Genomic DNA, 23,619 nt, shown 5'->3' with positions numbered 1-23,619 from the left:
TTTCATTCTCACAGTGCCTGTTGTTTCCCTATCACTCACCACTGAGGATGAGGGTTGGGTCGCCAATGGTCATCACGCAACCAGGCTGCATCACTCTTTTGACTTTACATTCACTATTTGTATTACTTCCTTGGCTCCTACAGACATCTGAAGCTGCCGCCACCCCTCCATCTCCTCTGCTTCCTGCCTATATCCACAGGATCCTTTGAGGTGCTCCGCTTGTCCCCCAAGGTCCAAAGGATTATACCTACATTTCCAGTATCTTTGGACTGGACAAGCTGAATGGCAAGGCAAAGACAAAGATGTGCCTTCAGTTTACATGTGGAACAGCTAATGGCTTATGGTCAGTTGGACATGATTTCAGATTTCCGGGATATACAGCCATTCCTACTCTTTCCTTATTAAAGAAAAAAGATAACATCATAGACAGTGTTCAGGTCTACAGTAACTTTATTGTAGCAGAGAAACCAGGCTGCAGTAAGTCTACATGATTAGAGCAGATGGTGGATATCTTTCCAAGGGGTGAAGCCTGAGCCCAGCTGGCAGCACACAAAGGTTAAGACCAAATCCCAGAATAACTTCTTTCCTGGTTCAACCTTATGTTGCCTGACTCATGATGTGAGATGAGTGACTGCACGACAGCACTGAATAAAGGTACTAGGTCCACCTGGGCAGAGACAACATCCAGCAGGAGACAATCATTGAAGGGGATGCCAAAATAAGTGCAGTTACTTATTCTCTGCTATTCTTTACCGAGAAAGGAGAGGGCACGGGGTGAGCAGTAAATCATGTTCTTCATTCTTCGAATAAGTAAATGCTACAGGATAGAGCTGATGGTCAATCCAACAGTAGAAGGGTTAAAAATCTAGGCTAGTTATAGATCTTAGTGCCTGAGAAAAGAACAACAGTGATAAGGGAGGACAGAGGAACATTAAAATGCCTACAAGTACCAAAAAGGAGAGCCTTCTTTTTCTTAAATAAAACTGGAAATTACATCTCCCCCCGCCCCCCAACTTGGTGCAGTGGCAGCAGATGTGCTGCTTTTCCAAACGCACGGTTTCTGTAATGTGGTCTGTTGATAAGGTTGCTCAATCACAGGACAAACAGGAGGCTGACGATGTTAGAACTAGGTCTTCTCACAAAGCCTCTAATAAGTGGTATTTTCATTCCAGACCAACACTGTAAGATGCTTCAGTTAAAGCTTCTGAAATATTGCAATGGTGTGATTGATAAAATTTTTTGGCTATGACTTTCTTGTACATGTAAACTCTTTTCGGTAAAGCTGGAGATACAAAGATGAGGGAGGGTTTGGTTTACAGCCACAAAGTTCCACACACCAGCCACAGATGCTTCTATTTCTCTACACATTCTTTTCTGAGAAATGCAGTCAAACACTGAGTTTTAAGTACCGTGATTGAAAGAAATGATCCGCTCACCACCATCCACCAACCCGCTTTCTCTGTGAATCTCACAACAGAGGTTGACCGGAAGGTTGTCTCTATTCTGTCTCACCAGGGAAATTACTTGGTGACCTGGTGAATGGCATGGGCAAGGTAGCCCACATTGCCTGAGGTAACCCCTGCCATAGAGATGCGGCCATCCTTTGTCATGTAGATGGAGAACTCCTTGGTCAGCCGCTCCACCTGCAGAAAGAAGAGTGCTTGGGCACTTTCCAGTCAAGGGGACTTCCCCAGCCCTGGCCTGGCACGATCACCAAGTGTTAGAAAAGAAAAATCACAGAGGCTGTATTTTCTCACTTAAACCCTAGTCCCAGAGTTTGGTGTGCTAGCTTAGAGCAAAACAAACAAACAAAAGCTATTTTAAAGTAGGATGTGAATTCTGAGGTGGGAACAGGTGAAAAAAAAACCCTTAGATTCAGCATTTGTAGAAAAACAGATACAGAAGCCAGCTATTGAACAGCTATTTCTCTTGTCAACATTCAGGCTCCTGCTTGTTCTGGTATCTCTGCAGAGAAGCAGCAGTGGTCACAAGAATGACGCAAAACAAGTCCTGCTCTTTGGACGTCCACAAACTCATGGAGGATACAGACAAGTAAACGACTAATAAAAAATAGAACAGAATGAATGCTACACACTTCCTTTACCTAAAAGGGCTCCAAAATGACTGTTTTTTAGGGAAACCCTGAATAGGCAGGTGACATATGAGGAACTCTGGTTTGCAAGGACTGATTAATTGGTCTCCCACAGAGAAACTGGAGTCCACTCACCTGTTCAGGCTTTAGTCCTGTGAAACAGAACATGCCAATCTGGTCAGTGATGTGCTGCCAGTTGTGGGAGGACCCCTCCTTCTTGAGGTTGGAGACCAGCTGAGTCCGCATGCCGATGATGCGGTCAGCCATGCCTTTCACTTCTTGCAACCTGCAAAAAACCCCTGAGATGTAGCTCAATTCTGGCCAAGCCCTGACACATAAGCCACACCTCACAGCACGTTTACCTTCCTTAGGTACTCCCCTAGTGTGTAACTTTTTGTCCTCGACTGAGTTATATGCTAGTCCAGGAAGAAAGCTATTTTATAGTATTCTGTTTCATACCAGAAAACTATTTTGATGAGGCAACAAAAATAGTTAACATACTTGAGTTATTAGAAAAAAATGAATGAATAAATCATAACAACACTTAGGAAGGCTAAGGCTCTCTACCCCTTATGTAGGGGGCAAAAGCTGTGGATTAAACAGTAAAATATGACCTTATTTTTAAAATGGATGTAATTAACACTCCTGCCTTCACAACTAAGACAATGCACTGTGAACCTACAATGTGCCGTGCTAGGTGCTGAGACAGAGAGAGAGGGCTGAGAGGTAGTTCTTGCCTCTGAAAGCTTACAGTGGAGGCTGGGAACAACCTGTAAACAACCAACTATGGAATAAGGCAGGACAAAGTCAGAATTCACAGAATAGTGCTGTAAGACAGCTCTGGGAAGAAAGGTCTACTTCTCTGGGGAATTGGAGAAGGCACTCCTCTGATCACACATGGCTGGCTTGATTCTAGACACACCTTCCTCTTCCTCAGAATCTACCTTTTCAATTTAATTCCCATGACTCTATGGGTAATTCCTGTCTGCTCTCACCAACTAGATGACTATAAAATCCTTTATAGCTTGTCTCTCTGTTCTAATGTGTTCACTTTCCACAATCTCTCTCTACAATGATGCCATTCAGTTAGAAAGGAGGTTACGAATTGCCAATTAATGGTCAAATAAGAGTGTTAGTCATGTTTTATTAGACCTAGCTAAATATTTAAAAATTGGTCACTTGCACATAAAAACGTGGATTTATGGTCTCTTAAAAAATGAGAAGCTGGCAACACTGTCACCAGCAGTGCAGTTACTGTATGTCACTAGTGGCCAATTACTAGCTGGAGCCGAAGCCCCTCGTACCTCTGGGATGGCATTTGATTTTAAATTTCCTGTGGTCTCAGCCATTCAGCCCCACTCTTTTTGAGGCTGGAGTCCTAAAGACACTGAGCATATGACTGTGGCTAGATCTGTGGTGAATTTAGCAAACCCTTCCATGCTCTTTTGTTCACAAAATGAAGTTCTGACTTCTCACAGTATCAATCAATGTGCTTCATGATCTGCTCCTACTTCCTCAGCTTTGCTGCCTTCTATATTCTCCTCGCATGCAGTTTTTTTGGTCACAAAAACCATTTGGGACTTTCGAAACACACTCTACATGATGCACATTGTGAGCCTGTGCCTTCCTCATGCACATCTCTGTCCAGTTTTTCCCTTCTGCTTTATTTCCTTTGGAGGGGGGCGGGGAACCTTCTCTTCGGTTACGACTCAAATGCTGTTTTCATGACATCCTCCGCAATTCCCCACTAGAAATCAATGGCCCTTCCTTTAGTCAGCATTTATTACATTCTGTGTTGTATCAATGCCATATGTGGATCTTTCTCACTAGGTTGTAACTTCCCAAGGCTAGAGATATCTTAGTCATCTAGCATAGTATCTTTGTCACCTTTCTACACTAGACTTCAAATGTGTATTAAAATGCACACATTAAAAAAATTAAGTTTTGGTAACTATTAGGGAATATGGAAATATAAAAAAGTACTTAAAATATTAAGTAAAAAAAAGAGCTTAGTATAATTCTAGGTAATAAAAAAATGAAACCAAACCTACACTTACATATGTAACAGTATGGTATATAGTATATTACAATTATGGGTGATTTTAGGCAAAGAGAAAAAAAAAAGCTGGGGACGTGGTTCCATAGTATAGCGGTTAGCATGTCTGCTTTACAAGCAGAAGGTCCTGGGTTCACGCCCCAGTGCAGCCACGGTCCATGGTCTACGGTTATGCCACCCTGAACAAGCCTGATGTCTGATCTCGGAAGCTAAGCAAGGTTGGGCCTGGTTGGTACTTGGATGGGAGACTACCTAGGAAGACCACGTAACAAATAATAAATAATAAAAAAAAAGGAAAGAAAAAAAAGCTGGGTTATAGTGACTACAGTTATGGTTAATTTTTCCCTCTCCCAAACTTTCTGAAATGTACTTGCATATTAACTTCATAACAGAAAAAAAATTAAAAAGTAGTCAACTTCTGTAAGCCTAGCATGGATCTATCGTATTGAAAAGAACTATCTGGAACTGTACTCTATTTACATCAATGTTCATACAATTAATTTAAGGTAAAAACAGTTGTCACATGATGAGATGAGCTGGAATGAAGCTTCTTGCAGACAGCAGATGGCAGATTTAGCTTTTCTACCTATGATGTTGCTTAGAGATCTACCCCCTTAAATAATTAACTACACAGGATAAACTCTTGTATAATAAGTCACATCTTCCATGGGCATCCAGGCTTTTTATTAACTCTAAACTATATAGAGCAGGGGTTGGCAAACTTTTTATCAAGGGCCAAATCATGAAAGTGTTAGGTTTTATGGCCCATGTGGTTTGTGTCACAACTACTGAACTCTGCTGTTATATAGCACAAAAGCAGCCATATACAATTCATCAAGAATAAATGTGGTTGCATTCCAATAAAACTTTATTTACAAAAATAGGAAGCAGACTTGATCTGCAGAACATAGTTTGCCAACCCCTGATCTAGAGCAAAGTTTTTAAAATTGTACCATGACCCATTAGCTGGCAATATATTCAATGTAGTTGATACAACTGACATTTAGAAAAGAGTGGAGTATAGCACATGAAACCTAAGTACTGAGTGTTGAAAATGTTTCAGTTATATATACATACATGTATGGGTCATATGTGTTCAGGATCATCATGTAAAATACATGGGTTAAGTGGATTGTGATAAAGAAGACTGAGTAACACTAATTTAGAGCTCAGGTGCTAAGAGATTTGGATGGTGTGCATAATAAAAACCAAAATATGCAGAAATACCAATTCCATGCTAGCTATTATCAGGATAAAAACAAAAAAATATGATGTTGTTAAGAAAGTTTTCCTATGTAAGGAACTTCAAGATGGACTTAAATTTAGGATAAGGCAGGTTTTACTTAACCTGGAGATAATGGAATGAAAGAAATTGCCATTTTTGAATTATGTCTGACTCTTGCTGGGAAAGACCAATGCATTTATTTGAAAGTGCTAACAAAATGCACATCCTTCTCTCCCTTCCACACATGGAAGCTCTGTTGATACTGTATGTCACTAGTGGCTAATTACAAACGAACTCTGAAGGCTCAGTGGTGGGAAAGTTAGGGGGTTGGGGAGTAGCAATGTGCCTTTACCATTGTTTTCGCAGGTCGGGGCTGTTTAGAATGGTAGAGGCAATTCGAGCTCCATTGAGAGGAGGGTTGGAATACATGGGGCGAATCAAGATCTTCAACTGTGACTCTACCCTTTTGGCTTCATCAGCATCCTTGCAGATCACAGTGAAGGCTCCCACACGCTCACCTGAAAAGACAAACGGATCTTGTCTTCTAGTTCTATCTAAAATGCTAAGGCACCTGATTTAAATTTGCTACGTATTATCTTTTCCCATCAGAAGCGCCATGAAAATAACTGTTAATAAATAAAAAGTTTTTAACAACCAGTATGGTGACTCTAGGTACGACAGGAAATTTGAGTACTCAAGAGTGTTCAAAGGTCTCTTTTATTGTATTTATCTGCTTGACTCATAGAGCAGTCATTTAATATTTAGAGAAGCAGCAATTAGTTTTCTTTGCTGGAGGAATTCAGCAAAGAAGATATAGCTAAGATCAGTACAATTCATTTCACCTGCCTTTCCTCTTTGGGTAAGGAGAGACAAGGACAACACACACACACACGCACGCACGCACGCACGCACGCACGCACGCACACCTAACTCCACCCCTCCGTGGCATCCTCTCCCAGCACTTCATCAAGCTCATTGTAACACACATCATGCCAGGTCCTTTACTTTACCGTATAAGCCCATGTTCTTGGCATAGGATTGGCAGAGACAAATATTAATGCCCTGTTCGATGAAGTGGCGTACGGCCCAGGCATCTTTGTTACCGTCACCACTGGCAAAGCCTTGGTAGGCCATGTCGAAGAAGGCAAAGAGATTGTTTTTCTGCGAAGGAAAAGAAAAGACGACCAAAGCTTTAGCTAGTCCCTCTCGAGACGCCCCAGACAGTTATCTGTGCTTAGTGGGACCTCATAAAGACTGAGCCAACATAGTTTTCTCCCCAGATGGTGGAAATGTTTTCTTCTCCTTAAAAGATATCAACAAATATTTTTATTTACTTTAGTGGATGTAGTCGCTCAAGAAAATGTTAAGAAAAGGGAATCTTAATCTCGATCTGCTCAGAAAGCTGCCTGGTCAAATAGGAAGCTCTTTTTAGGCCTACAGGGGTCTGGGTAATTACTCTGGTCCAGCAGACACAGGTCCAACATCAGCCTTTACTGGACTAATGTATGTAACTGGCAGACTCACCTTACACCCAGGGCTCATGGGACAGCCACATTAGAGCCATTTCATCCTGAAGTGTTCTCTGAATGCTGTTTCTGTCTCATTCTGTTTATCTGCAGCTTAGATTCGACAGAGTATACAGAAAGGGAAACCAAAAGGAACGAAAATGGGGACACAAGGTAATGGGAATATCTTCCTCAGAATTTTGACTAGTGCCTTCTCTGCCAGCTGGCCCTATGAATGGTAATGGTAATGCCGAGGAAAGTTGCAAGGATAGGAGGGGACACAAAAAAGTGAATAAAGGATGAATAAGTAACCACTGATCAGGGCCAAACGTAGGCATCAACATCCTGGGGCCAGTGGATGCCTATGTACAGGCCAGTCAATGACAAGTTTTATTAGAATTCCCTACACCTAGGATGAGGAATAAAAATTATTTCCAAACTGCTCAGGTATTAATTACAGGACCGTTAATCACACAAATGAGGAGCTCTTTTCTGACTACTTAATGTATGGAAATTTCATGTGGGCTCAAGGTAATTAACTGTCACTGTTAAGACTTTGCCAGGCTGAGCATCTCAGGCCAGTTACTAAACACACGACTGTCCCCAGTCAGTTCACCTTCCTCACCTTCACCACTGCCGCAATCTCCTTCCACTGTTCAGGGCGAGGGTCCACCCCCGTGGGATTGTGGGCACAGGCGTGCAGAAGAAGAACACTTTGCTGTGGCATTTTCTAAAAAGACAAACAACCAGGAGGTTACTTTGCAGCTTTAGAAGGAGATAATAGACCTGACATGCCATGGGGTCACCACTACTCGGTGAGTCACAAAAATAATCTGTGGTCTGGGACTTAGCTCATCCCCAGTATTTTAAGTCAGGTATCAAGACCCAGCTGGGGGGACCTCCCATCTCCTTGGGAGGTTTACTCCTTGTTTGTTTGCCCCTCCTGCCCTGAAAGCCACACTTACTGAAATGTCCTCCATAGCACCTGTGAAGTCAAAGCCACATGTCTTGGGGTCGTAGTATCGATAACCCTGTAGCTGTAGGCCGGCATCCCTGAAGATGGGCGTGTGATTTCCCCAGGATGGTTTGGGCAGAAAGACATCTCTGCTGAACTTGAAAAATTTTTGCTAAGAGATGGAATGAAAGAGAACGAAAAATGATGAAGGGAAAGGCAAAAAAAGTTGATGTATTTTACTGATAAGACATTTTTCTTTACTGAAACTCAGCTTCTGTGATTGAGAGACAACAATGACCAAGCGGTGAGACTGCTGGGTTGGAATCCAGGCTCTGACAGTTATACTGGCTGTGTAGCTGAGGGCGTATCTAGGCCTCACTTTCTTCATTTGTAAAATGGCGTTAACTGAACCTTCTTCATAAAGATTAAAACGAGTTAAAATATAAAAGCTCCTAATAACAGTATGTACTCAATAAATTACATTATTATTATAATAATATTTATAATAATATCTTCTTTGTAATTTATTTAAGTACTTTCATTTTTATCCCCCTGAATCCATTTATCACAAACAAAAAAACTTCTGACTCCATGGAAAGAGAAAATCTACTTCCAAGTAAGCAAACACACACACGACAGGAAGCCCTATCATCCTCAACTTAGTGCTCCTTCCGGAAGGAATTTCCAGACTCACCAGAAAATTGGCTCCGATCCTTAAGGCCCCAGTTCCAGAAATGGTCTGCACGGTGACATACTGAAGGAGAGACAGTGGTCAGGGAAGTGCAACACTCGCTTTAGGCTCACAGCTTAACGAAACAGAGGTCAAGCACACAGAGAGGCACGGCCCTGTGCTGTCAGTATGCTTCCTTCTTTAGAAACCGAGGATAATGTTCCCAATGAACATTTGGAAAGGAGAGAACAGTCCTACTGTTTCATCTCCCTATGGGCTAAGAGACAGGATGACTTGACTCTCCCTGTGGATTCTCAAAAGAGCTGTTTCTGCAGTTTCCAACACCTTTGCTGATGCAGAAGCTAATTCCTTATGGCCTGTTATTAGTGTTACATGAGAAACTTTCAGGACGTAAAATGCCCTCCCCCACCCCCCCATGAAAAAGGAGTGATTTATGCAGAGGAAGAAGACACTGAGAACAGTTACTACATTAAAACATTATTCTAGAATTATACAAAATTGAATTACTCTCTGAACGTCTTTGAACATCAGTTTCTTGAAAAGCAACTCAACAAATACATTAGAATCACATTACTACATTTTAAATGTTATCTAAGAGGTCCCCTTTCTAAGTTTTCAGAATCTGAAAATATTCATCTTTTGAGTAATGGAGATAGATGCCTGTGGTGAATCTGTTTCTTTGAATTGGTCAACTTTAGGGACGAAGAAGAAGTCACAAAAGTTTTGTTGTTGTTGTTTTTTAAAGGCACCACCAAAGTACAAGGCTCTACAAAACATAAACTTATTAAATTATTTTCCTGACTGGGAGACACTGGATTAGATGAGGGGAACCCAACAAAAATCTTTACTAAACAAAGTTTGTCTCTGTCAACTTTGGCCTGATAGAAATGAAAGCCTAACTGTAGATCTGATAATACTTATAATGCCCAAAGGCACAGCAATAAAAGCTGATGTTATTTAAAGATAGGGTAGTCTCATATTTAGGTTACAACTGACTAGATGTATACAGACCAAGTAAAAATTATAGAAAAATATAGACATTTTCATTTGGGGTTAACGGGTGGTTGACTGTATGGATATTAATTAAACCCTATTCCATCCATGACTTATGACCATTACTGCATCACCATCAGATTGAAGCTGTATGCTTTTCTCTGAGTTAATGAACTAATCTGTGGACTTAGACCAGTTTTGTGAATAAAATGTATTTATTCTCATCTTGGAGGGATGGGAAGGGGAGAAATGTTGGCTTAGTTTTGCTACTTTGTATGTTTTCCCCCAGACTCACCAGAAAAACAAATATTTAACGTATAATTATATCCATTAAAAAAACATATTTGTTTCAGAAGAAAGTAAACTATAATGTACAGGAGCCCACGGATCAGGTTAGGGTTCAGGTGGCCTGGCTGCATCCCATCTACATGATGCTAGGCTTCTACTACAAATGCGGGTGGGCACATGTACTCTGTGGGTACATACCGAAATCTGTTTGCAAAAAGCCTTTATGTCCAGTGATCTTTAGGGCCATCTTTCTTCCACAATAAGAGGGCCCCCCAGGGAGCGGGAAGGAGACAACTAAGAGACACTTGTGCTTTCCTTCACGCTTAGAAAGGCAGCAGGCAGCAGGAGGGAGCATGGTCTGCTCTCTTTCAGTGTCCAAATGGCTGCGAAGGAGCAGCAGAGGGGTGCCAGACTGGTCCAGCCCCAGCAGTTTGCCTGTGGCTGTGTTGCCTGCCTGCTTCCTCCATCTAAGCTGGAAGCTTAGGACAAGAGGATGGGGTTAATTATAGGCCCCAAACTAGGCATAGCTGGGTGTTTCTAAAGCATATTTAATGTAAAATGAACATAAGCACATAGACACTAACAGAAAATCTATCAAATTACCACTACATTTTTGGGATTTTGGTGTTATAGAAAATGTTTTATTTAACTAGTGCCAACTTATTATCTAAAGAAGGGATATTAGCAAGAGTGTGGCCACCTTAAACAATCATCACACACAAAATGGTTTATCTTTTCTTATTTGTTTAAAATTGTTTAAATTGTTTCCAGTTTGTTTAAACTATTAAATTTAAAAACAGACCCTGTATGAGAGTCTGTTGCGCTTACCCGGCCACTTTTCAATACTTCGCTGTTCTCACCCAGGGCTAGCTCTGCAGATGCCTTGCAAAATTCAGCAAGTCCTCCAATGGGCAGGTATTCTTTGTCCAAATTTTTTGCAGCAATCTGGGCCTCTGCCTAGACAAGAGAAAATGCATTCGTTTAGCTTCTTTTCCTTACCTGGAATTAACTTTGATTAATATTTAATGTTTCATAAGTTAAGTTTTGGAGGTAAAGCCTTCTTTTTATTTGGAGACATTGTCCAAGAAGAAAGATGAATAGAATACTTTATATATAATGTTGCAGAACAGAAATATTTAAATATTTCTTCTTCTTTTTTTAAAGTTAGGTTTAAATGTGAATGGGTATACAGTGTTCTCCTGGTTACCATTTAACATAAAATGACATTCTTGGAAGGCACAAGAACAAGCTTTAAGAGCGACACTTAAAATAGATACAAGATGATAAATTCAAACTAAATACATAAAGTCATTGCACAGTATATGCCAGTCTAAGAACTTCAAAGGGTTAATAGTAATAGCCACATATATCCATGGAGTCAGAGGCCTGGCTGATCCCAGGCAAATTATTAACTTTCTTGGGTCTCAGTTTCCTCATCTGTTGAATATGGGGACAACTGTTTCTATACCTCATATAGTTAAGGTGAAGAGCTGATGAGGTAATATACAAATGTGTGTGGTGGTATTCCAGTTTGCAACAAGTTAACACTTTCTGAATACTTTAACTTACTCAGACCAAAAGCAAACCCTTGTTTCTTGAGTCTTTTTTGCTAAGCTGAGATTAATAAAGATGATACCTAATGTACACTTTATACATTCAGAAATTTCTTTCAGTAGTTTAGCCCACGCTCTAGCTGCAGGAGCTCATAAAGGCCTCAGCAAGTATGTTGCACATCGTACACCTCAAATGATTAGAGTTCTTTACCCAAAAGTATTCTTCTGTAGCTGCCACTCATGGGGCCTAATTCTGCAGGATGGAGCAGGGACACATCATCATCTCACTTTTGGAAGTGACAAAGCAGCACCAGTCACATTTCATTACAGGAGGTGCAGAAAGGAAGACATTTTCTTAAAAAAAAAATTGTTCTAAGAGGATTAGTTATACTATTTGTAATGATAGCTAATACGAAGACTACTAATATATAACAAAAGTAAAGAAAATCATTCTACGATAAGAAAGGACAGAGCATGCTTGTGTAGGAGGCCTTTATTAAGGCAATCAAAAAGAGAGAAATGGAAAATAACAAGAGTAACTCTCATCCATGAAGAGCTATTTCTATCATCAAGAGAGAATGTTTAGATTCTTGGTCCTTTGGTGCACTCTCAGGAGTAAACATGACTTTATGCCTATTTTATAATCACGGAAGTTCAATCTTGAAAAAGAACAGGTAGTTCCAACCTCTCACTTTTATAGCCCAGACAACCTAAGTGTTTCAAGCAGTTAGTATCAGAACCAGAACCCAGGTCTCCTGACTCCTGGTCCAGCAGTCTTTCTGCCACTCTCTGGGAGCACCCTGGAGTTTATTCATCCCAGTCAGGGAGGAGATGGATGGCAAGCTCACCTTCCGGATACTAGGGAGCACATAAGGCTTTCCATTATCATCCCGGTAGGCACCAACTCCCAGATTCATCTTTTTGCTGTTGGTGTCTCTCTTATAAGCTTCTGTGACTCCCAGGATGGGATCTGGGGGCCCCATCTCCACATGGGCCCACCAGGAGCTGAAATGGGAAATGTGAGACATCAGTTATAGGAGCAAGATTTCCATGGCCAGAGACATCTTGGATCTGCCACATATCCCTTTAAACAAATGTTTGCATGTTTACTACATACAAGGTATAGCAATAGATGCTAATAATCCAACAAGGCATAAGACTTCAAAGCACCTTGCAGAAGAGTGGAGACCAATAATTTCAATACAAATGCTATGAGAAGCATGGTGGAGTGGGGTAGGTACCTCAATCACCTTAAGGAGGACAGGGTACATGTGTAGGGAGTCCAAACCTGATCTGAATTCCCAGGCAAAGAATATTTCAAGTAATTTGGCAGTGAGAAGCTGCGAGTGGTAAAAGAGGAGACTAGAGAAGTTAGAAAGGGCCAGTGCAAGAGTATGATGTGACACCCCTCCCCGAACAAGGGTTTAGGTTTTTATCCTGTTCCCAAACTTGGAGAGCTTATTAAAAATAGTTTTCCTGGGGAAACCACCTAGGGAGACCAGGTGCTGTAGGTGCAAAAATAAAAAAATAAAAAACTAGGGATTGTAAACTGACAAGGTCCTTGCAATCTGTAAGGTCAATCAAGGGGTGCCTTGCCTTAAAAAAAAAAAATTTTCCTGGGCCTCACCTTGGATGTAGTGACATTATGCAGAATCATTAAAGTTTTTTTCTTTTCTTTGGCGGGGTGGGGGGGTGGTGATCAGGTGACAGGAATGACATGAACGTTTTTTGCATTTTTAGAGTCTATCTGTGAAATGAGGCCACAATAGTACCTATCTCACAGGGTTGTTATAAGGATAAAAGGAGTTATTAAATATAAGACAGAACAGAGCCTGGTACGGAATGAGCACTGATAGCTGGTATCACTGTTACTACATTATCACACTACACTTTTATTTATAACCGCCATGCCACCAAGTATGAAGCCTGTTGAGGCAAATATGTAGAGAATTCAAGGAGCATACGGTCATGAGGTTTTATGACTAAATGCAGGTCTTTCCTGTTTTTCAATTCTTATGACTGAGTTTTTTATTTTTTTTTAATTTTTATTTTTATTGCTCTCATTTTCTTTGTTGTTCTAGGCTGCCTGCCTGGTTGCTTCAGTATCTAAGTAATAGTAAGAAACAGATACTTCAAAGCAACCCACAATTAAGACCCTGAAAACATGGCGCCACCTAGCCACCTGCCTATCTACATCACTGTCATTAAGTGGTGAGTGAAAGAAATACTTTGAATGTCAAGGTCATTTTATAGAGAGATTCTAGTAAGCAATTTTCATTTTTTAAAAAAATGGTTCTGTCTCCAAGGTCTTCAATCAATGATGACAGAGCTGCTGCCTCTAATCACACGGACAAAAGGCACCCTTGTTAAAGGTGTGAAGAGCACTTATTTGTCATGTTCTTTAAAAATTTTATCCAGCACAGAAAGTCTCCCAGAAACAACAGCCTTGAGTCTTTTGGCAAAGATATAATTTCAAGAAGAATTCTAAAAGCAATTTGAAAATACTGAATCTCAAAAATCTGAATATTGGAGCAGGGATACTCAATTTGATTATGCCTACATTAGTACTCGTGCTCAGGTCCTCTATGCTCCTCATTATTCCCTTCCTTAAAGGGTTAAGGCTCTGTCCACACTGTAGGAACTCAGGTTTTTAAAGGGCTACTACTAAATGGATCAAAGAATGCTCTGGGGGCAAAGGTGAGGACAATCTACAGGCCTACAAATCAAATCGATTCCTATCAGTGCACTTTGGACACAGACCAAATCTTCGGCCATTGACCAGCCAAACCAAAAGATGTTAAGTACAAAGAACTCGGATGGGCATTTTAATTCAAATGCTTCCTAGTTTCCCTCAGAGGCTACCTAGAACTTTAGAGTTTTTAAAATGTTTTCCTTCACATTCTTATTTTATGAGAAGTTAATTAACTTGCTCACGATCACAGAGCTAAAAACTGCCAATTAAATGACCCATGTATGCAAATTAAGTACTTCATAGGATAAATCTTTAGTCTGTTAGAATACCAACTGCTAGGGTTTTACTGTATTAGAATAGGCTTTATTATTTTAAAAAAGAAATTTCAATTAGTTGAGTTTATTTTCAATGTTTTCCATTTCTAACATTTGGCTTTAGGTAAAGATCACTTCTACAGTGGCAGGAGTAAAAGTTCTCACTTCCTTACTGTCTGGAACAGCTAATAGTCATAGCCGTATATGGCATCCGGTTCTATTGCCCAGTCATATATCATGTTTAAACCTAAACAGCACCTCAACTGCCAGTACTCAAATATTTAAGGCTATATTTTTGGTATACATTTTGCAACTGTGGTTCCCCTATAGGTTTAGACTTTGATCTCAGATATAATATTAAAATAGCATATTTGTTTCTATTGCATTAATTAAAAAAATCAAACTTTAAAAATATTCAATTTGTAAGACATGAAGGCACTGTTCTAACTGCTGAGATATAACTGTGAACAAAGCAGGTACAGTCTCTGCTGTCATGGAATTTTTATTCTAAGGGGAAAAGACTGAACGGAAAAATGAATCAGGCTCTCGAACTGGCAGAATGACTAAAAGGTGACACCCATAGAAATTTTCACCAAGCACTCTAAGTGGAGCTGTAGGCCACCCAGTCAAACCCATAAAATTAGATTACTTTAAGATTACTACAATGATGAAACCGACTCTCTCTTGCCCATAATTTTAAAATTTAATTATAATAAATAATTATAAAATAATACTGACATTCAGTATTATTTTATTTTACTTTCAGGTGCATGGCATAGTGGCTAGACATTTATATAATTTATGAAGTGATCCCTGATTAGTCTAGTACTCATCTGACACTATACAGTTATTAATATTATTGATTACATTCTCTATGATGTACTTTATACACCCATGACTATGTGGTAACTACCAATAAAAATATGGAATGCTTCATGAATTTGCAAGTTATCCTTGGGGAGCGGCCATTCTAATCTTCTCTGTACCATTTCAGTTTTAGCACATGCGCTGCCAAAACAGCACTCCTGCCCATACTTTTAGGGACCCCTCTCTGTTCTCCAAATTTGCTGCATAAATAATAACCACCCCCCCCCAAACCATGTCCATTAGGTAGGCTGACTTAAGGAGAACACCTAGACAGTGAGCCAAGAAGGAATCAAATAAGAGAGAGAAGAAAGTGTGAAAGCCAGGGCAAAACTACTGTCAGAAGTGTGGGACTTTGAAAAGACAAAGTATTCTGCTGGCTTGAAGACGTCGTGCATACATTCAAAGGAAAGGCCAAGGCCCGTAATAGAGGTCAAGGCTTTGCTCCTTGGAGTTACTATCTGGTCGTGCTGGTTTGGAGACGCGGTTCTTGATAAGGTAGTACTTAAGGACACTGTCCCCAAACGGCTTCTTGAGTGAATTAAATCGCCCAGCTCAGGCCTCCGCTAGGAAGGAATTACTAATTCGTTTAATGCGCCGTACTCCCCCGCTCCCAGCAATACTTATCGCACGATTTGAAATTATGTACTTGTAATTTTTTAAGTGACACATGTCCCTCCCTCAGCTTTGTTCACGGACACAGCATCGGTCCAGTGCTTGGTTCTGAAACTCGAGTGATGAAATATTTACTAAATGAAAGAGCAGAGCGAGATGGAGAGAAAGAAAGGCCACTTCCCTACAACCAGACTTTCTAAGGGCTTAAAAAAAAAAAAAAAAAGGAGGAGCTCTACACCCCGACCCTTTGCCATCCATGACTAAGGCTACGGTACCACCGGCGGGAGGATGCCGTGCGCCAAGGTCACGGATGCAGAGAGGATAGCCAGGCCTGAATGCCAGAGTCGCGGGAACCTTCCACCCATGAGTGTCCTTCCCCCTAGCACACGAACGGCAGCCGGAGCCAGCAGCCGCCAGCCAGCCTGGCACCCCCGTTCGGGCCCGAGAAAGGCCGCGACAGGTGAGCCCCGCGGCCCCAGAGGGCAGCCCGTCAAGGGCACACTCGTGGCACACGCTTTTCTCAGCGCGGCAGCCAATGGGGGCGAGGCAGCCCTGGCACCGCAGCCAATGGGCGTGAGCCTTGCCCGGCGCCGCAGCCCTCGGGCTCTCCCCTCGCCCCCCGACTCCCCCCACCGGTGCCGAATTTGCGTCTCGTGACCCCCCCCCCCCTCCTTGAATGGGAGTCCGGGTGCCGTAGAGGGCCACGATTCCTACCCCAGGGGAACGCGTTGGCATCCTCTCCTGTGGTCCTGTGGGCAGGGGGAGGGAGGGATGTAGGACCCCGAGGGTCACTACGAGGCGCGGCCGTTCGATCCTCAGCCCCCAGGGAAGCCGAGGGGGTGGCCGAATAAGTGTGTGTGGTCGGTGCCCTGGGACGCCCGCAGCTCGGCTAGGCAGGCCCGTCGTCCCGGCTCCGTCTCCCCTGGTTACCTGGCTCTGGCGGAAGCCGCGGCCGCGAGGCCTGGGTGGAAGGCGGCGGCGACCCCGGACAGGACGCGGCTGGAGTGCAGCAGGGCCATGGCGGGAGGCGGGCGGGCAGTGGGTAGCTGCGGGACGGAGCGGAGTGCGAGCAGGCGCATCCACTGAAGCGCGGGCTCCTGCTGAAGGTAAGAACAGCGACTTCCCCCGGTCGAGGCTAGAGCGGCCGGGCCCGAGCCGGGTCACAGCGGACCCTGGCGGCGGGAGCCAGCGGCCAGGTCGCAGTGGAGCGGTGGGTCGGCCCGCCCCCGAGCCTGCACCGCCGGCGCCACGTGGTCGGGAAAATGGTGACGACACCGCTTATCCGCATTGTGGAAGTCGGCACTCATCGTTCATTTAATCACGGACCGAAGAGGTAGCAGCTGTTAAGCCATTTTGAAAGTTGAATAAATGTAGGCTGATATAGGTGAAGTAATTTTTCTACCGCCGTACAGCTAGTAACCAGGGTGGCCCACCGTAAAAATCTTCAGCCAGATATTTCTTTAAGTGCAAATCTCACCTTCCTGCGTGTTTTCTTAATCTCTTTGTGGAGAAGATAACATGCCTATCTCCTGGGGCATTTGCGAGGATTAAGTGAGGTTAGCCGATTATGCCTAAAAACGGGCTGGGCTGGTTTAGTAAGCACAAAATAATAGTGGTTATTAATGACAAACCTGCATTGTGCAGTTGTGTGTCGAAGGGAATTAATTATTTTTAAAGGAAAAAGTGAATGAATTTGAGATTCCAGAAATTGAATAACTCAAACCAGTTCACTTTAAACAAAGGCTGTTTCTCTGACACTCTTCTCTAAAACCCAAAGAGCACTGTGTGTCCCTTGCAGATTTAATTTATCCTCTGTTATCACACTGTCAGAATGCCTGAGTCCAGCCCCAATTAACTGTCTCACACTTATCTATTTTCTCTTTGATCTCATTCTATGTTTCAAACCACAGGCCACAACTTCCCATTTTACCAATGTATTCCTTTCCTACAGTTGCCATACAAATTTGCTACAAATTACCATATAATGGATGGTTTAAAAGAACAAAAATTACTGATGATATGAACACTTGTCACCATTCTTGGTGTGGGTATTTGTTACACTGATCTGTGTAATGCACACATTTAACTTTTTCATAAGAAAACTAATTTGAGTTACTGGTCAGAAGGATGGATTGGAAAGGACAAACCCAAAAGGTAGGAAGACTAGGTAGAAAGAAGGCTGGCACAGTAATCCAGGCCAGAAATTCTGATGGTAGGAGTTCAGGTGGAAGTAGCAGAGAGACAGAGCAAATGTGGGACATGTGAAGGAAGTAGAATCAAAGGGGTTGATCATTAGATGCAGGGAGAGGTGGAAAAAAAGCCAGAAGTAATTCCCAGTGTATCAGCTAAAATTGGGTTTGTCTGCAAGTAACAGAGACCTGACATAATTGGCTAAAACAAAATAAAATTTATTTCTCTCATGTGAAAATCTGGAGGCAGGGAGTCCAGGCTGGCATGGCATTTTTGCCCTACAAAATCCTGAGGGACCCAGTCCTTCCAGCTTGTAACTTTGTCCTCCCTAAGGTGCGGCCCTCACCAGTGGTCCAAGATGGTAGTTACAACTTCAGCCTCCTCCAGGCAGGAGTCTAAAGGAAAGGGCAAAAAAATAAAGTGCAAAGAGTGCACACTAGGTATCCTTTAAGGGAGTTGTAATGGGAGGAGACAGAATGTGGCAAAGATTAGATGGAGGAGAGAGAGTCGAGATGGCACAGGATGGAGGACTCAGTAGTCCTGTGGGAAATCAGGGAGGCCTTCATGGGGGAGATGGCATTGGATCTGAACTTTGCAGGACATGGTATTTCACAAGTGGAAGAGGAAGGTAGGAAAAGGCATGGCCTGTACCCCTCCTTACTGTCTCCCTCGTCCCTGCTGACCCCATTTTTTATCTATGGAGGGTGGGCATGTGTACTTGGGGTGGTTGTGTTTGAGCATGACCTTGTTGTGTGTGTATGTGGAATTCAGTGAATGGTGTGTGTCTCCATGCAGATGTCTATGTGTGTGCCTTTTTGCACGTGGGTATTCTGTGTGTGGGAGTAGTGGGGAGTGGATGCGTGCCAGCTTCCAAACCATCTGACAAGAGGCCCTGTGGCCTCCTGTTCCCGAAGCGGACTGAGGAGTCTGGCTGAATTGGGGTAGGGTATGCTGGGCTGCCTCAGTGGTTTTGGGTGGAGAGGGGATGGTACTGGCTGAGAGGGCCACTCTCATCCAAAGATGTAGCCCTTTCTTTGGGTGGACTAGCGCCTTTCATATCCCCAGAACCCTTGTCCTCCTGCCCAGCTTGTCCCAGGGAAATGCAAAGCCTTAGAAGAAGAGCTTGTGGGAGGCCCGGGGACAGACTCTGCCCCACCACAGGCAGCCTCTCCCTAGCAGGAGGCAGGAGGGGACAGTTTCTGGTGACTGTCCCTCCTTAGCATGGGAGAGCATTTCCCAAGCCCCCACAGAACACACAGATCTCTGGCTAGTGGGCCCTCTGGCAAACTCTTCCATGAGCTATAGTGTCTCCAAACTTCTGTGTATGTGAAATTACTCTGGAAAAGTATACCTCCCCTGCCTCTACCTGAAAACTATAAGGATTTAATAAATGATTAAAAAAATACTTTATTAATGGTGTCTATCTGTGGCTCCCTGAGTGCATGAGTGCAGCCCCTGGATGTGTCTTGATTCCTCTATTTTGCATTCACATGGGGACTTTTCACCAGAAGGACCCAGTTCCCCTGTTGGCTAGGACCATGACGGCAAGTTCTGGATCAGCCCTGGCTTTGTGCTGGCTCCTTGCAGGGAGGGAGCACAGAGCAGCACCCCTGGCAGTGAGTGCCAGCCTGTGTGCCAGCCCGCGGGGTGGGCAGAGGCCAGATGCGGTCCTGTAAGTGCTCAGAGTGGAGGTTTTAGGAGCCCAGAGTGGAGAGGGGTTGCTTCTGGCTGGAGAGCCAGGGGAGGTGACATGGAGCAAGTGGCACATGAGTAGGACCTCAAAGGAAGAGGAGGTGTTTCCACATCATCTGTACTTCCTGGCTTTCAGTGTCTGGGAGACTAGGCCTGGGCACAGTTGTCCCCCTCATTCCCACATGTGTGAACTGAGGCCCCACATGATAAGGTGACTTACCCAGGGCCACACAGAACACTAAGAGGGCCTAGCCTTTCAGATAGTTGGAGTGTTGTTTTTTCCAGTCAGTTCTGCCCCTTTGGGATACCTATGCCGGATCCTCCCTGACCTGCTCAAAGCAGGTGAGAACCAGACTGCAGAGTTGCGGGGCTGGGTGTGACAGCCTGAATATATTCCACCCTTAGATCCAGAATCTGTCCTCCTTCCTCCTATCCCAAGACCTGACATGCCCACTGTTGAGTCATTTCTGACTTACCTACCCATTTCCTGAAACCAGAAATCCAAGAGCCATCCTTGATCAGCTCTCCCTCGGCTCCCATACTTCCCAGTTTACCTCCAGAGCATGTCTGGAATACTACTACTAAGACATTTATTCCCTCATTAATTCTGACAATGATGCTCTAGAGTTGGTACCCAAAGTCCATAGCATGGAGGGGCAGAGCCAGGACTCAGCCCTGGCTATCTGTTGTTACCAGAGGAAGTAGAAGCCACCTGCCTCTCTCCATCCACGTGACCACACCATCAGCCCTCACTTGATCACACCAAAAGTGCCTCACTGAACCATGTGACTCCAGTCTTGCCTTTCCGGGACATTCCCTGTGGAGCAGCCAGCAGGATTCTTCTAAAACATATGACCAATCATATCTTTTTATTGCTTAAACCCCATCAGAGGCTCCCTAGTGCCTTCAGAGTCCAATTCGCTTCATGTAACCCTCGAGGAGGCCTTGCAGGATCTGTCGCCCGACAGAGAGAGGCAGGTGCTAGCCTCCTTCCACGTCACAGACGCCAGTGCTGCACACATACCCCTTGGGTCCCTTTACTTCCTTGATCCGTTCCTCCCCCCCCTTACCTTCACTCTCAACGGCTAGCCATTAAGTGGCTATAGTAGTGTTAGCCACCCTAGGGAGACATTGCAGAAAAGGGCAATTGTAATTGTAAAAGAATATGCTGCATCTGTCACAAGCCTGTGAGCATCTCGAAGGTGGAAACTGATTTCGGGTTCACTAAGTGCTGTGACAAACATAAAATGTATGCCACTGCTGGAGGCATGCAGAGCAGAGGCACTCAGCCTGGATGTCAAGAAAGTCCACCTGGAAGAGAAAACACTTCACCTGAGTCTGGAAGAATGAGTAAAAGTCTTTTGAGGCAAAGAAAAAAAGACGTTACTAAGATGAAGGAGCAGCAGTTGTCAAGGCTGGAAGACAACAGAGAATTAGGTACAGATAGCCAGAAAAAGCCAAGATGCTCCCAGATATTACAGCACAAGTTGGGGAGGGGTGAGAGGTGTCCCACCAGCCGTCTGATGGGGTTTTCACGACAGGTTTATCAGCCCCATTTCACATAGGAATGTCTGAGGCCCAGAGCATCTACCTGACTGCCTCAAGGTTACAGATTGGTAAGTAAGAACCAACCAGATTTTCAACATTCCTTTCCTTGCAAGTGGGAAGCCCTGAAGGTGGTAATGAGGATATTCAGACAAGCCCCAGGCCTCACTCAGCAGACAGTATTGCGGGCAGGGAGAAGATGCAGTCAGTGACCTCAAAGCCATGGTTGGACGAGGAGAGATTCCTGTGCTTGTCAGTGAAGAGGATTTGAGCACCTCCTAAGTATGTGTTGGAGGAACAGAAGCCAGGGTGCACATTCACAATAATGTATGCTTGGATCTTGCTAAGGGTCTGACACAGCCACAAAAGTAAGAACAAACTTTAACTTCAATTTGAAGCTATTCTCCTGCTTTAATCTAAGCCATGTGTCTGGCCTCACTTCCAGGCCCAGGTGGGTTGTAGTGAACCTTTTCACATAACTTCAATGAGGGTTCTTGTTTTATGAATTATAAAAAAAAGAAAATATCAGGATCACAGCAATCCAAGCCATTGATTTAGTGGACACAGGCTGTCCCCAAAACTGGAGGTAGTATTTTCAGGGTAGTAAGGGTGACATCAGTGTGGGCATTGACCATGAGGGATGTGGTGCAGCCTCCTTGAAAACACCCAGATGGGCTTCAGCTGTTCTGGTCTCCAGATATTGCTTGTTGGGGCCTGGGGAAACAATTGCACACGGGACCAGATGGCTGCTGCAGGAGGTCCTGCTGACAAACCATGGAGTTGCTGGATCAAACGCTGCCTTTAGAAGCCCGTGATTCAGAACGAAACAACTATCTCAAACTACGTGAGAACACACAGACCATCTAGCTCAACTTCCTGACTTTACAGACGGGAAAATGCAGGTGTGTGTGTGGGGGGGAGCTGGAGGCTCAAACGTGGCGGTGGCTAGGGGATCCACGGCTGGGGTGTGGCCGGGCGGGCCTGGGTTGAAATTGAAGCCTCTCTCCTGACCCGACTCCGACCAGAACCATGTGGTTACTAACTGGTCTTCATTCGCCTATTGATCCCTCCAAGCAATAAATAAGGCCAAACGTCCCAGAGAGCCCAGGTGCTGTTCCACCAAGAGCCACTGGAGGGCGCCAAACACCGCTACAGATCGCCACGTCTTCCCATCACCCACAGCGGACCGGTGCCCAGCAAGCGCGCTGACCACACCTCCATTACTTCCTAGGTATCACCTCACTTTGCTAGAAGAGCAGAAAGCTGGTTCCCAGCCAACCGGAAAGAGAAACACCGTCACGGAGATCAGGCAAGACATTCAAGTCGAAATCTATACCCTCCCTCCCCCGGTCCCACCAGTTTACACAGCCTTCTTCCATTTCATCCACACTTGGGATCCCTTTAACCAGGAAGTGCCCCAATCAATCAGAAAAGGACATTTCCGGAAGGCCCTTAGTTCCAGGGCTCAGTCTTTAAAGCTTGGGGAGCTGTGTCAGCACATGCACTCCAAAGCTCACCTTCTGCGTTCATTGCACCTGATACCCAGACCCCAGAGTCGTCATTTGTAACGGAGGGGCCGTACTCCCCAGTCCAGAGGGAAAACAGCCTGCCAAGCTGCTCCCTTCACACTAGTCCTCCCGAGGGCCCAGAGCCTGGGCCTGTTCTGAGGGGAAGTATGGGGTGAAGGTCACGTGGAGGGGTCATGAGCCTGTTTACTTACCTCAGGGACAGAGGGAAGCTGAACACAAGCCAATTTTTATGAAAAATTAACTTGGTTTCTCAAACATCAGTCTGAGAAATCTCAAGAAATGGATTACTAGTTTTCATAGAGTCGCTAAAGTTACTTTTCTGGCTCACAATGGAATATTATCAATAACATCAATAGAAAAAAAGGTATTTAAACAGTTTTAGTGTCATAAACAGTTCACTTTACATTTCCTTGTATTAACCGTTTAAAAATTTAAAATATCTTGTAGTAACTGTTTAGAATGTGTGTAAATAAATGGTTGCAAAAAAAAAATATACAGGATTTGACAAGGAAGATGACTTGCTTCAAATCAAGAGCGAGTTCAAGGTAGAGGTACAAGTAGAACCCAAAGCTGTCAGATTCCAGATTGTCATTCTTATTGGGTTTGGCTGCCTAGAAGGCAGAAAAAGTTTTCCTTTCCATCTGGGTGAAGAAAAAACGGAGTAAGGTTACTAAAGAAAAGGCTCCACCGGCAACAATGAAAAAACAAAGGACACTGGTGACAATAACTGTTGCTGTTCTTTCTTTTTCTTCATCTTTTTCCTCTTCTCTCCTTTCTTCTTTTTAAAATCATAGCCTTCCTTTTGGGTGTGAAGAAATAT

At 43.7% G+C, this 23,619-nt stretch overlaps 1 protein-coding gene, 1 non-coding gene and 1 pseudogene across 2 annotated transcripts; 1 reads left to right on the top strand and 2 right to left on the bottom strand.

Moving 5' to 3' along the window:
* Positions 1 to 432: 432 nt before the first annotated feature.
* On the bottom strand, positions 433 to 16,980 carry GOT2 (glutamic-oxaloacetic transaminase 2). The gene is made up of 10 exons (XM_016155990.2): positions 16,774 to 16,980; positions 12,207 to 12,363; positions 10,634 to 10,762; positions 8,528 to 8,587; positions 7,844 to 8,005; positions 7,504 to 7,608; positions 6,384 to 6,534; positions 5,726 to 5,891; positions 2,228 to 2,378; positions 433 to 1,643 (listed from the first exon to the last, which is right to left on the bottom strand). Exons 1-10 carry the CDS (start codon positions 16,920 to 16,922, stop codon positions 1,521 to 1,523), a joined length of 1,353 nt encoding a protein of 450 aa, XP_016011476.2. The 5' UTR covers positions 16,923 to 16,980; the 3' UTR covers positions 433 to 1,520.
* LOC118611524 lies at positions 15,282 to 15,387 on the bottom strand. Its single transcript, XR_004954488.1, has one exon. It is a non-coding gene; the product is annotated as a U6 spliceosomal RNA (small nuclear RNA).
* A 5,332-nt stretch (positions 16,981 to 22,312) lies between the features above and the next one.
* Positions 22,313 to 23,136, top strand: LOC107516336 (annotated as a pseudogene).
* The last annotated feature ends 483 nt before the right edge of the window (positions 23,137 to 23,619 follow it).

The sequence above is a fragment of the Rousettus aegyptiacus genome, unplaced genomic scaffold, assembly GCF_014176215.1.
Source record: "Rousettus aegyptiacus isolate mRouAeg1 unplaced genomic scaffold, mRouAeg1.p scaffold_m13_p_14, whole genome shotgun sequence".
Classification (NCBI taxonomy): Eukaryota; Metazoa; Chordata; class Mammalia; order Chiroptera; family Pteropodidae; genus Rousettus; species Rousettus aegyptiacus.
The sequence above is the reverse complement of the archived record's forward strand: the minus strand, read 5'-3'. Positions and strand labels throughout refer to the sequence as shown.